At 51.7% G+C, this 14,797-nt stretch overlaps 1 protein-coding gene across 2 annotated transcripts in view; it reads left to right on the forward strand.

Moving 5' to 3' along the window:
* ZBTB16 (zinc finger and BTB domain containing 16) overlaps positions 1-14,797 on the forward strand; it is a 198,256-nt gene that overhangs the window by 86,350 nt on the left and 97,109 nt on the right. For both annotated transcript variants that reach the window (XM_052652766.1, XM_052652767.1), the window contains exon 3: positions 11,133-11,230. In XM_052652766.1, coding sequence (XP_052508726.1) covers positions 11,133-11,230 — 98 coding nt within the window. The remainder of the gene's footprint in view (positions 1-11,132; positions 11,231-14,797) is intronic.

Raw genomic sequence — 14,797 nt, forward strand, 5'->3', positions numbered from 1 at the left:
CGTGTGTTCAGTGTCTCCTCTCTTGCTGGTTGTTTTCTGGTGCCTCTAAGGGTGTGAGGGGACGTTATGGGTGGAGTGCGTATTCTCTCAGTGGGCAAGTGTGAATGTGGGCCGGGAGGTGGGAGATCTGGAGACGCCTGCCTGCTTTACGGGAAGATCAGTGACTCATCCTCAGTGTCCTCATCCACGGAAAGGGGACTGTGCTCCCTTCCCCAGACATGAGGTGGCTGAGACCGTCCTCAGCAAACCCTTTCGGACTCAGATGTGATTTATAAACGCACTGAAGAAGGAGTCGCTCAGTCGTGTCCGACTCTTTGCGACCCCATGGACTGTGGCCTATCCGGCTCCTCCATCCATGGGATTTTCCAGGCAAGAGTGCTGGAGTGGATTGCCATTTCTGTCTCCAGGGGATCTTCCCAACCCAGGAATTGAACCTGGGTCTCCCGCATTGCAGGCAGATGCTTAAACACACTAGCCATATTATTATTAAATCTCTGTGGACTAGATTTTTTTTTTTTTTGCACTTTTCTAGAAGGAAAGAAGAACTAGCAGGGAAATGGCTATCTATTGGGGTTTTGCCTTTTTCCTTCATTAAAATGACAGTGACTTTCGCAGTGTGATTGGATGTCCATACAGGTTCATCTGTGCACTCCCCTATCTTGCGTTTCGAGACTGATGTTCAGAATGATGGCTCCAAAGCTCAGCGTCCTCATAGAAAAGTAATTCAATTTTCGGTGTGCTAAAGCAGAAAGAATGAGGCAATATACATTAAGGAGATTTTCAGAAGGGTTTAATTCCATGGGAACTCCCTCCTCAGGCCCTTAATAAACCTCGGTTATTTTCAATAGTCTCTCAGGATCCATGCTGCTCTGCGGGACGGGAAGGTGGTAGAATTTTGGCTGCCCGGCTAACGTGAGAGCATCTCAGGATGAGCCTAGGCTCTCTCATGTGAGCCTACGAGAACCGACATTTCCTCCGCACACCCAGGCAGAGCAGGAAGATTAAGGGGGAATCTGTAGCTTTTTGAAAGGGCTTTCCTAGAAATTGGCTATTTGTACTGGTTGAAAGCTGCATATAGGAGTGACAGCAAAAAGCACTGCTCATCCGTAATCATAGTTCAATCCCCATATAGGGCCTTTTGGGATCTGGAGAGAATATTTCGGGTTTATTTTTGTTTCCCTTGGGCTGACATCATCAAGCATGCCTCATGGTGCCCTGTTTTGGGTTTGGAAAAAAGCTCCGAAAAGCTATAAATCTTAAGGCATTTTACTTTTTTTTTCCTCTTCCTTTTCTGAAAGCACAACTTTTCTGGTTTCTTTAAAAAAAAAAAAAAAAAAAAAAAAACCCGAAAGAAAACTCCAAAAGTGTGTATTGATCTCTTTCCCTCAGATCTTAACTGGCCCGGCTGTAATACCTGGCTTACATCTGCCAGGTTTTTGTGCAGTTTTGCAACATCGCCTTAATCCAGTGAGCATAAATAGAACATTTCAATCATATTTGGCTACCAGGAACTTCGCAGATAAGCACGCTAAGACCATGTTGAAAGAAGACTGTATGAGATTGTGTGCGATAAGATCATCCTATAGCCTGGTGCACAAATGAAAAACTTTTGTTCTTGGTGAAATTTGTTGATAGAGATATTTCAAATAAATGACTTGGGAGAACTTGGTGCTTTAAAACAAAGGGCCGGTTACGTAACAGCCAGAAGCCTGGGCCTCCTGGTGCTGGGCCGCCACGAAGATCCTTCTTTGAGCAGTTGCCGCGGGGAGATTAGCATGGCCCTTTGTCATTTTTGACATTGTGTTTTAACACTCTGGGGCAGCCTTATCTGAAAGCACTGTACTTTGTGTGGTTATGCCGTGGGGAATGACATTGTTCCTCCTCATATTTTCAAGGCTCAGGACAGCCCCTGCCCCTCTTCAGTCAGCTCCAGATTGGCCTTGATCCCGGGCCAAGGCAGAATGCATGCTTTTCTTTCCAAGAAGCCCAGGGAGGTCTTCTCTTTTGGACAACAGGGACAACTGGTCTATTTTAAAAATTCATCGTACTGAAATATAGTTGACTTACAATGTTGTGTTAACTTCTGTGTAGAAAAATGCTTCAGTTATCCATGCATTCTTTGACATACGCGTTTTCATTATGCTTTATCACAGGGCTTTGAATGGAGTTCTCCGTGCTGTACAGTAGGACCTTTTTGTTTATCCATTCTGTATGTAATAGATTGCATCTGCAAATCCCAAACTCCCGGTTCACCCCTCTCGCTCCACCCCCTCGGCAGCCGCAGGTCTGTTGTCTGTGTTTGCGTGTCTGTTTCTGTCTTAGAGATGAGTTCATCGGTGTCATATTTGGGATTCCACATATAGCTGATATCATATGGTATTTGTTTTCCTCTTTCTTCACTTAGTATGATAATCCCTGGGTCCATTCATGTTGCTGCAAATGGTATTATCTCCTTCTTTTTTTACGTCTGAGTGGTATTCCATTGTGTGTGTGTGTGTGTGTGTGTGTGTGTGTGTGTGTGTGTATCTTTATCTGCATCTATGGATCCCATCTTCTTTATCCATTTGTCTGTTGATGGGCATTTGGGTATCTAGGTTGTTTGCATGTCTTGGCTATTAGGAATAGTGCTGCTTTGAACATTGGGTTGCATGTATCTTTTCAAATTATAGTGTTCTCTGGATATATGCCCAGGAGTGGTACTGCTCATTCCTATGGTGATTCTGTTTTAAATTTTCTGAAAACAAAATATTGTTTTCCATAGTGGCTGCCACCAGTTCACATTCCCACTAACAGTGTAGGAGAGTTTCCTTTTCTCCACACCTTCTCCAGCATCTGTTAATGGTAGACTTTTTAATGATGATCATTCTGACTTTTTGTGAGGTGATACTTCATTGTAGTTTTGATTTGCATTTCTCTAATAATTACTGATGTTGAGCATCTTCTCATGTGCCTGTTGGCCATCTACAGGGACAACTGTTTCTTACTGCTGTGTGTGTGTGTGTGTGTGTGTGTGTGTGTGTGTGCACGCGTGTGCATGTGCATGCATGTGTAAAAGGCAGTGGGGTTTTTTAATCTCTCTGTTTTTTCTCCTTGAATTCCCTTTCATATTTGTCCGTTCATTGAGCAGAGATGCACTGAGTCCCTCCTGTGTTCTGGGCTCAATGACAGAGATTGAGGGGATGTTACCTGTGTGGACTCTTCACAAAGAAGATTGTAGTCTGGCTAGCACAGGCCCCTGTCAACCCCACAGCCTTTTAATGTCATAAACCTGATTGGAAAAGGCCTTGGAAACCATCTAACTCAATTCTTGCTTGGCTCCAAAGCTGCAGAGTGAAGCCTGGAGAGGGCGAGTGATTTGGCCAAGGTCGTTGGGATGGCTCCTGGAAGAGCGAGAGTGGGCACTGCGTCCCCCACCCCTAGTCCAGCTTTCTGGTCAATACGCCTGTTAGTTGCTCAGTCATGCCCACCTCTCTGTGACTCCGTGGACTCTGGCCCACCAGGCTTCTCGGTCCATGAAACTCTCTAGGCAAACTCACTGGGGTGGGTTGCCATTCCCTTCTCCAGGGATCTTCCTGACCGAGGAATCAGACCCGGGTCTCATTATGTCTCCTGCACTGGCAGGCGGGTTCTTCACCACTAGTGGTCAAAATACCACACTTCTAATCTAGACTTTTGAGAAAACATGCCTCTTTAAAAGGCTCGGAGGCAACCAAATGGCCTCCCTCTTCCATGGCCCATAGGCCTGGATTCCCAGCGGAGGGATGCTTGCTGTCGGTCTGCCCCCCGTTTAGCAGCACAGAAGGTGTTAACTAGCACTCTGTTAGTTCTCGGTTGCTTTTTTTAATCTGTTGTTTGAAATCCTTGCTTTTTATTGGTATATTTACTTTACGGCATACATAAAGAGCTGTATTAAAAAATAAATTGTGTTGTAAAAGCATTTGCTAATGTTTATTAATATTGACTAGTCAGAGAGCAACGAACTCTATTGCTGGAAGGATAATTTGCGGTAATACCAGCTAAGCATTCACAGCTTGTCAAATGACTGTCTAATCTCAACGTTTAAAAAAAGTGGGTAAAAGGACAATTCCCCTTATTTATGCCTTGAGAAAATGAACGTGACCCACTCCCTAGCCAAGATTAGAACTATGCTTTCTTTTTCTCCCTGGGGGTGCCAGGCCTCCTGTCTGAACCCAGGCAGTTCCAGGGCTGGCTTTCAGTGTCGGGTATCCCTTGGTCTCGGGGTGCTTGGCAGCTGCTTCAGGAGCTGCAGCCTCTCATGGGTCTGCAGCCTCTCATGGGTCTGCTCTGGCGCCTGCGTCAGTAGCTGAGGGATTGGAGGGAGAAATGGAGTCTTGGTTCCTGTCCTCCAGGAGCTTGTAGATTTGAAGAACTTATAAATGGCTTAGTCCAGAACTGTGGGCTTGATACTCCAAGAAGGTACCTAAGGAGGATGACACTGGATGTGCCTGTTGACCCTTGGTGACTGAGCTAGATCACTCACTATTGACAGCATTAGAAGATGTTCCTTGTGGGACTTCCCTCGTGGTCCAGTAGATAAGGCTTTGCACTCCCAAGGCGGTTTCCCTCCGTGGCTGGGGAACTAAGCTCTCGCATGCTTGCATGCTGCGTGGTATGGACAAAAAAGGAGAGAGATGTCCCTTGAGAAGAGACCCTGTCACCTTTAGAAAGCAGAGAACATTCCATGAGCATCCCAGGTGTCCTGTGGATGACCTGCCCTGGCTTAGGATGGAGGCCGCTAGTAGAACAGTTCTGTTCAGAGTATTCTTTCACCACAGAAAGGGATACGGAGAAAGAACAGGAGGCTGGACTGTGTACAGAAACAACTCCGCAGTCTCCCTAGAAGTTGCTTTTGGGAGTAAATCCCTCGTAACCCAGTTGCTTTTCACTCATCTTTTCTTAAAGTTTAAGCCCAGAATGGCGTTGACTGTTTGGCCTTCCTCTTGGTGTTTGAATTGTAGGCAAGTGGACATAGAAGGCACGTTGTGAATTTAATGGTCTGGGGAAGAAGAGGAAGCCCGTTGTGGAAGTGCATAAACTCTTTACCTCTGTCAGTTCCATTTCTGCCCGGAGAGGTGAGGGAGGCCGGGGAGGTTCTCTTACCACTGGGTTTAAGGGCCATTTGCTGCTTTGCAGACTGAGAGCCTTGTCAGAGCTCCCAAAGGTGCACCCAGCTCACAGGGTGCCCATGTGGGGAGACATGGCTGCCATTCAGGGCCAATGGACAGGTCCTGCTCAAGAGGGGAGCGGGAGGTTTGCATGGGGCCGCCTTCCCATGATCAGTAGAAAGCCTTAGACAATATTGACCCCTGGGAGGCAGCAGGCTTTTGAGAGAAAGGGATCATTGAAACCATCATGAGGAGCTGAGTCATAGAACCTTCTGTCTTGTCCTCATCTCTTCTGCGTAGCCCTAGAAGCACTGTGTAGGTCAGGTTGATGGTCACGGGATCAGAAAGCAAAAGCTCAAGCATTGGGCTGACTTCTGCATGTGGGGCAGCTCACACCAAGTAGAGGGGTGAGCTGGAAGGACCTTCAGAGCTGCTGAAGCTAGAGTGTTGGTGGGAGCAGGGGATGGAGTCGTGTAGGGTGAGAATAAAGAAAGCATCATCTTATAAAGGCCCTTCTAGGCTGGCTTCCCCGCTGCACTTTCTCTCAGACAGAGGTGAGTCGGTGGTTCCCCTACTCACTTAACGCTCAGGACAGATCTTGGTTTTCAATGCTGGTGTGGTGTGACCAGCAAAGTCATAGGGCGGGCACTTTCACCTCCCCAGGAGGACAGCGAAGAGGGACAGCCGTTGGGTTACTGGAACAGAATTCCCCTCTTGCTGGTCTGTTCTCCCTGCCATTTGTCTTCGGCAGAGGAGCTTGGGAAGAAATGGAATATTGACGGTGCTGGGCCTTGAACCCCTCTCTCTCAGGCAAGCAGTGCTGCTGGCCCTGCTTCTAGCATCCTCCCCTTAGTCCTTGGCTGTGTGGGGTGAAGGAGGGCTGAGCCTCCCCTGCAGGGCATAGCTGCAGAGGGCGCCCCTTAGGGAGCAGCTGGTATGGACTGCTGTCCTGGGAGGCTGGGCAGGTGAGGATAGCATCTAGCACCAGTCTCTCCCTGCTCCCACTTACTCTCCTCTTGTGGTCTAGTGGGGAGATGAAGCCTCATCCCGAGGTGAGGTTGGCTTGAAGCTCAGGCTTTGAGCAGCTGTGATGTTACCATTGGCCTTCCACGTGTGGACCTCAGGGGCACAAGTGAAGGTCCAGCTCTGGGTTGGAGGTGCCCATGAGGCTCTTGTGCTTGGTGCAGTGTTCCGATGAGAGGAGGCTGTCTGGAATTTCTTTGGCAGCACTGAGCAGTCGCTTCTAAACTAGGCCCTACGAAGAAAAGGAAAGCGAAACAGGGCTTCTGCCATTCCATAGTCACAGTCGAAAGCAGATGAGTATGAACGTTCAGGCTCACAACAGCACGAAAGTGGTTTGAATGAGCGTGCAGCTTGCTGACTTGGTTTTACTGGGCGAGAATTGTGTGGTTGAGAATCAGTGAGGAGTGTGTCGTTCCCTCCAGTTAACTTGTTAAGAAGTTCGTCTTGGCTCACCTCTGATTTCTCATAATGATTCAGCTCTCTTGAGAAAACAGCTAGAAACCTGTTAGAGGTTAATTTTTTTTTTTGTCTTCTTGGACCGAATTGAAGATCTCTTACCTTCAGGGTGAATTTACCCAATGAGTCAGGTGTGGATGTGCTGGGGCAGAAGTGGGGGTGGGGGAGCATCTGGGCCTGCTCCCCAAGAGTGGGTGGTGGGGCCCCAAAGCCTGTGGGGGAATGGACTCTCCGCCGACTAGAGTGTGGAGATGCTTGGGCCGTCTTGAACTGGGTTACACTCAAAACCGTGCCCGGTGCTCTTGCTTCTCAGAGAAGAGAGTGTGAAAACCAAGGCAGCAGGCGTAGAAAGGTGCAAAGATGTCCTGAGCTGTCCTCCTTTCCTGTGTTACAGTGGAGGCTGAGGACCTCAGATGGCCACGAGCAGTTTGACCTTGTGAGAAGGCATGGCCGGGCTGGGAAAATATAGGTGTGTGTGGTTCAGGAAGAAAAGAGGCGGACAGACTTTCCATTTTCATCAAATACTTTGCAGCGGCACAGCGAGGGACGGAGGTGATGGGGGTTGTGGTCTAGAGCAGGAGTCCCCAGCCTCTGGGATCTAAGGTCTGATGATCTGAGCTGATGTAACAATAATAGGCATGCAGTGCACAATCATTGTAATGCACTTGAATCATCCCCAGACCATTCCCCCCACCCCACCCCGTGGTCCATGGAAAATCTCTCTTCCAAGAAACAGGTCTCTGGTGCCAAAAATGTTGGGGACCACTGCTCTAGAGAGACAGACCCTGAGTTCTGACAGTTTGTTCTTTTACTCTAGAAACCAGTTGGGACTTTGTTTCCATGTTGATCATTCCCACAGATGGTGCCATTTAGAATCTGTTGGTGACCCTTGAATACACTCAGATTCTTCTCTGTCGTTTCCCTTTTCTTTGAATTAGGAGAGGTCACTGCCTCGTTACAGCCATCTCTTGGCGTCTCAACAGTAACAAAGGAGATGGGCAAACCGGCTCTGGGCTAAGCTGAGCTGCGGGCCTGTGAGGTGCCTCCCTCTCTCTTCTGGGCTTCGTCTGCTTTGTCCTACTCTCTCCGCCAGTGAGGCAGGACTGTGGTCCTTGTACTCCACCTGGGATCGCTTGGACGCCACCCTCAGCACCTGTGTGGGAGCACTGAGTTAGTAGGTCAGGAGCAGGGCAGTTTCCTTACCCTGAGGCTTGGGCAGGAGAGGACACCCGTGTCTCTGGAGGCTGGAAAGTGCATTGCGGCAGAATGGTTCCAAAGAAGGGCTGGCCATGAGTTCTGGAAGTTTCTTTCACTGAAAGATAGACTGCAAGTGGGTAAAGGAGGAATCTTAGGTGGTCTGGATTAGAAGGATTTAAAATGAATAGATTTCTGGGAATGGGTGTCATTTTTTGCTTGGGTTGTCCCAGCCCGACTGCCTAGGTGTTGTGAGACACCACACAAATGGAATATGGCTCAGAGAGAGAATGTATGTGCCCTCTCGCTCAGTCACGTCTAACTCTTTGTGACCCCGCGGACTGTGGTCCACCAGGCTCCTCTGTCCATGGGATTCTCCAGGCAGGAATACTGGAGTGGGTTGCCATTCCCTTCTCCAGGGGATCTTCCCAACCAGAGAGGTAATAATACCCCTCAGAGGAATCCCTTGGATAAAAGGGTATGGGTGAGACTTTTGGATAATAAAATTTTGACCCTATGAGACTCAGGTGGTAAAGAATCCGCCTGCAATGTGGGAGACCTGGGTTCGATCCCTGGGTTGGGAAAATATCCTGGAGAAGGGAACGGCAACTCCCTCTGGTATTCTTGCATGAAGAATTCCATGGACAGAGGAGCCTGGTGGGCTACAGTCCCTGGGGTTGCGAAGAGTGGACATGACTGAGCGACTTCCACTAGCCATCATCCATCACTTTACAGGTGAAAAAAAATGCAGAGAGATCATGACAGCAGGATTGGGCAAGGTCGTAAGGCAAGTTAATGACCAAGTTAGGACCAGGATCCAGGTCTTCTGGCTGCTCCCCTGCCATCCTTCCCTTCATCCTGCTCCCCCTGTAGTAGAGGGCAAGAGTGCATCGCCTTACAAACCACGCCGTTCCTGTTGGTCAAGAAAGCCGCTGACACCAGTGGCCAGGCAAATCCATTGGCACCAAACAAGGCAACAGGGTAACCCTGAAAGTGTTCGCTGGGGTGAGAGACTTGATCTGCGACCTGCAGGAGGAAGAAACAGAAGCCTGGGGTGGGGTGGGGGTGCTTTCCTGGTGGTGGCTGCTGAAACCCGAGGCTCAGACACTCCAGTGTCCTTTGGGAAAGCCAACCTGAAAGGGTGTTGTCCTCCTCTTCCTCCTGACAGCCACCCCAGAGGTGGGCACTCCTGGAAGCTAAGAAAGCATTAGTGCAGACAAAGGTGGAGATAAATAAGACTGGAACCCACGCTGACCAGACCGTGAGCATGTGCACCAGAGTCACCTGTGGGACCACCTGTGAACAAAGCTTTTGCTGCTTCACAGAACAGCTCTTGGGAAAGCAAACCCCTCTCCTGCCTGGGCAAGTGACAGGCACAGTCAGCTACCACGTGGGCACATGCATGGGTGCACACACACACACACACACACACACACACGCACACACACACGCACGCATGCGCGCGCGCGTGTCTATGCCTGGGTGCATATTTTAAAGCCCGCTTTGCCCAGAATGCTATTAAGACATGTCCCAGTGCCCAGCATTGTGAAATATATTTAGAGTTGAGAATGTTCGGTGGAAATGTTCTGTACTGTTACTATTTCTCAATTGGGATGGATCGGCCTCAGCCACGAATCAGATAACATGGGGGTGGGGTGCACGGCCGTGTCACAGATGAGGGTGTGTGTGTACTTGCGATTGAGAAATCATGTGTTGTCTTTGGCACGCGGGTAAAGGGAAGGCAAGCAAACACAACTGTGATTGAGAAAGAGTTCTGCTAAGGGGCCTGGGCGCGATGGCCGGCAGAAGCTGGGCACGCTGGACCCCAGATACAGTCTTCAAGCCACCAGCCTGGGCTCATACTCACCCTGGGGCCCTCAGGGTGGTGACGTACTCTGGGCTCTCGTGGGACTTGGAAGGTGCTGGCAGTGGGTGGCTGGCCTGAGTGTCATGATCTGGGCACCGCTGACTGGAATGTATGATCTTCCCCTTCCCCACCTGCGTTTATCTAGTATCTTGTACCAGCAGCCCTCCAACCTTTGACTGTGGGCCTAACACATCTGCGTCCCAACTGTGATGGGCGGTTCCCCTAAGAGTGCCCGCCTGCCGCCCCACCGCCCTCGGCTCCTGCCTCTGGCTGCAGTACCTGCCCGGTTCCTTGGGGCTGAGGCCCCTGGGGAGGCGGCGGGCAAGGCGGGGGTGGATCCTGTATCCGGCGGAGGCACAGAGAGGCCTGAGAACAGGAGTGTGGGTGGAGGAAAGGCAGAGTTCCGGGCCAAACGGCCCTCATGCCAGCCCGCAGCCGACTCTCTAGACCTTCCCCACTAGCCACCCGCCTCCCTGCCTCTCACTGGCTCTATTGCTGGCTCCTGCCTGAGCGGTGGGGTCCGGTGGGCAAGGACCAGGATTGCAGGTTGGACCTGTGAACAGTGGTTACCAGGGCCCCTGTCTTCCTGGGGTGCTGGGGTGATCGTGGGTGGCTGGCCCACCTCACGTGGCAGGGACAGTAAAATGAGATAACGTGCGTCAAAGTATTTTGGAAAGCCAGCACCAAAGGCTCCCACCTTCCTTTTATAGAATGATGTTATCTGGCTTCTTCAAGCCTTTCTTTCCATCTGGGTTCAACCTCTGGTGGGACGCAGAGGGAAGGCACGTCAAAAGCTGGGCCTTTGGGGAGGTTTTGTGTGTTGGAGAGTGACTGGGGGTCTAAGAACCCCTGGATACTCTTAAGAGGAGCATCTGATGTCCCTGAAGGCCTTGGTTCACTAAGAACGCTTATTCAGAGCCTGCTCTGTGCCCATCGCTGGGTGGGCACTGGGCTGTGAAAGACAGAGAAGGTACAGGGTGGCCCTCCGGGGTGTGTGGTCTCCTGGGGGAGCTGGGGGCTCTCACAGGGCAGCGCAGCATGGGCCGTGCTGTGAGCCTGGTAAGCAGAGGCACCTCGGCCTGTACGAGTGGCCTATGCTAGTTTGACTGTGAAAGTTGTGTCTGTCTCACTGTCCTGGGGCTTCCTCCGTCCTCACTCCACAGTTGAATTTGACTTTTTCCCTTGGTCTCTGTGCCACAGGGCGAAGCACTAGGGCATGCCCTATCCTTCCAGCCCTTGGACAGGACCAGGTATAGATGCCGCCTTGGCAGCCATCCACACAAAAGGGGGCTCTCGGCCGCCTGTGGGATGATGAATGTGTCAGGGTCCACCTCCAGCTCCCACGCCCTCTGTCTCCCCTCCTCCTGTCCACCTGCTGGAGGGCTGGCTGCGAATTCCCCCAGTGGGGGTGGGCCTGCTTTCCATGCAACCAGAGCGGCAGCAACCTGTCTTTTCCTTTCCTGCAGGAAACTGCACAGCGGGATGAAGACGTACGGGTGTGAGCTCTGCGGAAAGCGGTTCCTGGACAGTCTGCGACTGAGAATGCACTTACTGGCTCACTCAGGTAGGCATGGATGCCCTGACTGGCCCATCTGAGCATGGACGCCCACCTCCTGCCTGCCTGCCTTTCCCCCACCCAGAGCGTGAACGTCTCTGCTGCTAGTGAGCCTTGGTCTGCCCCGTCCCGTGGATGCTCCTTCCAGGCTGCTGGAGTGAGAAGTCCATCCTGACCAGACGACCATCTGGATGGGTCCATCCTCTGCCCTCCCAGGCTTCCTGGGGCATCGTGGGTACCCAGTGCCCTGTGTGATCCACCTTCCCAAGTAGACTGCAGTTTCATTAGCAGAACAGTTGTGGAATTAGGTTCTCGCTGTCTAATGAATCTGACTATTGGTTCACATTATACAGGAGCCTTTAATTAAATAGATATAGAAAGGTTGGAACACAAAGCTAGTTACAGCGTGCTGTCTTTTGCAAGTTAATTTTAATCCAATTCTGGTGGGGTCGACTCTGCGGCTGCTGGTGCTTTTGCCTGTGTTTGGGCAAAGCTTCTCTGCCTCACGAGGCGTGAAGGGAGGAGAAGCAAGCAGGCAGTGTACCCTGGCATTCTCAGTGGAGGGGCGGATACGGCAGGTCCAAGGCTGCTGCCTCGAGGCCAGGGGGGTTGCCTGGGTTCAGTGGGAGAGGCCGCCACACTTCCCATGGGGCCAGTGCTCTTTCCCTCTAATTTCCTTGTCTTTGGGCTCTGGAGTCAGGTTTTAGGGGAGACAAGCCGACTGTCTTCTCATCTGGTCTTACTCTCTCCTGTCTTGTCCACGCTCAGCATCTGCTGTCCTTTTCCATATTGCCTCCCTCACGGGGCCCTCCAGGCAGCTGGCAGTTCAGTGTTTGTGAAGTGAGTCTGGACTTTGGGGTTGGCCAGATCCCCATCTCTGTGACCTCAGGCAGGTTTGTCTTCTGAACCCCAGTTTCTGTATCTGTAAAGGGCAAGCTGTTGCTAACTCCTATCAGTTAGGTACCAGAATGTATGATGAAGGCGGCATACCCTTCTTAAACCGCAGTTGGTGTTCAGTAGCTGTCGATTGCTTCCTCGGTTCTGAAGCTGTCGTCAGGGAGCGTGGCCATCGCCATGCTCCTGGAGGATGGTCTGAACGTCTGTGGCCTGTCTCACTGTCTTCATCGCCTTGGTCCTGCTGCTGGCAGCCTCATATGCATCCGCTCGCGCTGCCTTCCTGCACAGCCGTGTGCCTCTGCGACGTGTGGGGTGCTGTCCCTCTCACAGGCCTTCATAGCCCTGCATCAGGTGCTCTAACTCCTTCCCGTTCTTCCCTCTTCCAGGTCCAGGAGCTGGGCCACACCGGGCAGCTGGGTGTGTCTGTGTCCGCCCGGCCCCTGTGTCTTTGTGTTCCTTCCCTCCTTCCCCTGGGGCCTCCCCTCCCCCACACCGGGCCCCAGGGCGCCATCCTCATCCCCCCCTGCCCCCCGTTGTTCTGGAGTCCTCTGAGTCCAGGCCTTCCTGGACTTGGCATCAAGCTGGGTGCCCGTGTGCTTTCTGGTGTGTTGTTTTGTAATTTGCACCTGCAATCTTCCTGCTCCCACTTCTTTGCAGGTTGTTCAGGGTTTAGCGAGGGGTCCCGTGTGCTCTCTGCCCACAGGTTGGCCACCCTCCTCCGATCTTGTGGTTTGTTTGTTCCCTGCCTCTTGGCACCTGTGTTGGTCTCTACCCCACGTGCTGTCAGGCACTTCCATGCGGGTGATGCAGCCTGTGGATAAGGCTTCCTCGCACACTGTAACTCAGCCCAGTAAGCTCCCTTGGTTCTTACTGTTTCCTGGGTCTAGTGTGCTAGCCATGCTCGTGTTCTGGTCGGTGTGCTCTGGTGCTGGTGTGCCGGCCAGCACAGCTTGCTCGCCGAGCTCTGTGGCTTTGTTTATTCCATCCCTGTGCAGGGAATAACCCATCCCCAGTCTTCCCAGGTCTTCCAAGGTCTCTAGAGTGATCCCATCCTTGACTGTCCCCCACCTCCGGCCAGAAGCGATCAAGCCTTCTTCTCAAGTCCATATTTCTTTATTTGAAGCTGTCTCTGGGTACAGTCTTTCTTCTCTGTATTATTGTTATTAATGGAATTGCCTTATTTCCTCCTTCTTGGGAGTCAGGATTAGGAATTTGGGCATCTTCTTCCTAACCACGTGACCTTGGGCAAGAAATGTAAACCGTCTGAACCTCTGAACGCAAGGCTCCATTAGATACTTAGCACTCTGCCCGGCACATGATAGATTCTCAGGAAATGTAACTGCCCTTTTCCTCGGTTTTCCCCCAATAGACTGGAATAAGCTCCTTGGGGACAGGGTCTGTCCCCGTGATGTGCAGCACGTTAACCTGGTACAGTGCTGGAGTCTATAGATGCTGGTTGAATGGATTACTGCAACCCAGGAAGCCAGGCGACTTAAGAAAGCTCCAGTCTCTCACTGGGTCTGTCCTGCAATAGAAAGAGTTCAGACTGTGTCCCTAGGGTTCCCTGCAGGGCACTGGCTATGTGTGAGTTAGCTGAGGTCTCTGTTGTGAACCCAGTTCTTCAGGAGTGTGGGTAGGTGGGTGGAGTGGCAGAAGGATGAGGAGCTGCCTACACACATTCAGGTGGGTCCAGGGGCCCCAGGTCTGACAAGATGAGGAATGCACCACCCCATGACTGAGTGCCGGCTCAAGGTCCCACAGTCTCGTCTCGTGCGTACCCTGGGGCCTATTTTCCTAGGTTTCCTCTCTGTCCCTGGAGTCTGTGCAAATGATGTGTCCCTCTGAAATTCTCTTGCCACTGCCCTTGAAAAAGAGGATTTGATGATGGGGGAGGTCACAGCAGGGCCTTAGTTAGCCCTTACAGAGAGCTCAGAGCTTGCTTTGACTCTGATTTTTCTTTCTCTGGCCCCACATACCTCTCACCCTTGTGTCAGGATGGCTTGAGAAGAAAACAGTGACAAGGGCTTCGTGAGGCTAGATCTCAAATTGTTCGTCCCCCCTCTTTAAACAGTGAAGGCCCTGAGGCCTCTAGAGGGACCTGGCCATGTTGGGATGCCAGGCCTTCTCCCAGATTCCAGTAGCAGAAATTGTACTTTCCTCATTCCAATTCCTCCCTCCTGTTCCGCGATAACAGAACTATGTGCGGTCTTCGAGGAGACGTTCAATTAGATGACATGAGATTTTCTTGCCGCTCTGTTTTGAAGGCTCCGTGCAGGGAGCAGACAGCCAGGATGGCCCCTGAGCATCTGGGGGGCTACCCCCGCCTTAGAGGAGCTCACCAGGGGCTGCAGCAGCAGCGCGGAGAGGCGCAGAACTAGAGTTGCCCTGGGGACCATGTTTTCAAAAGGGGGCAGGCGTGGGAAAAGGGGGTCTGGGCTCTGGGTCGAGGTCAGGGAACTCCTGACTTCCCCTGAAGGCCATCTTTGCCCCGAAAAGCCTCATCCTCACTGCCTCTCCTCCTTGGAGCTGCACAGGCTCACTGCCTTGCAGGCTCTGCGTGCGCCGCCCCACCCCCTCTTGGCGAGCGTGGCCCGTGTTTGTTATTGTAGTTCTGGCGCTGGGCCAGGCCTGGCTGGGCGCCAGCCTTGTGGGTACAGTGTGTACAGTGAGTGCTGAGCC

The sequence above is a fragment of the Budorcas taxicolor genome, chromosome 15 (genome assembly GCF_023091745.1).
Source record: "Budorcas taxicolor isolate Tak-1 chromosome 15, Takin1.1, whole genome shotgun sequence".
In the NCBI taxonomy this organism is placed as follows: Eukaryota; Metazoa; Chordata; class Mammalia; order Artiodactyla; family Bovidae; genus Budorcas; species Budorcas taxicolor.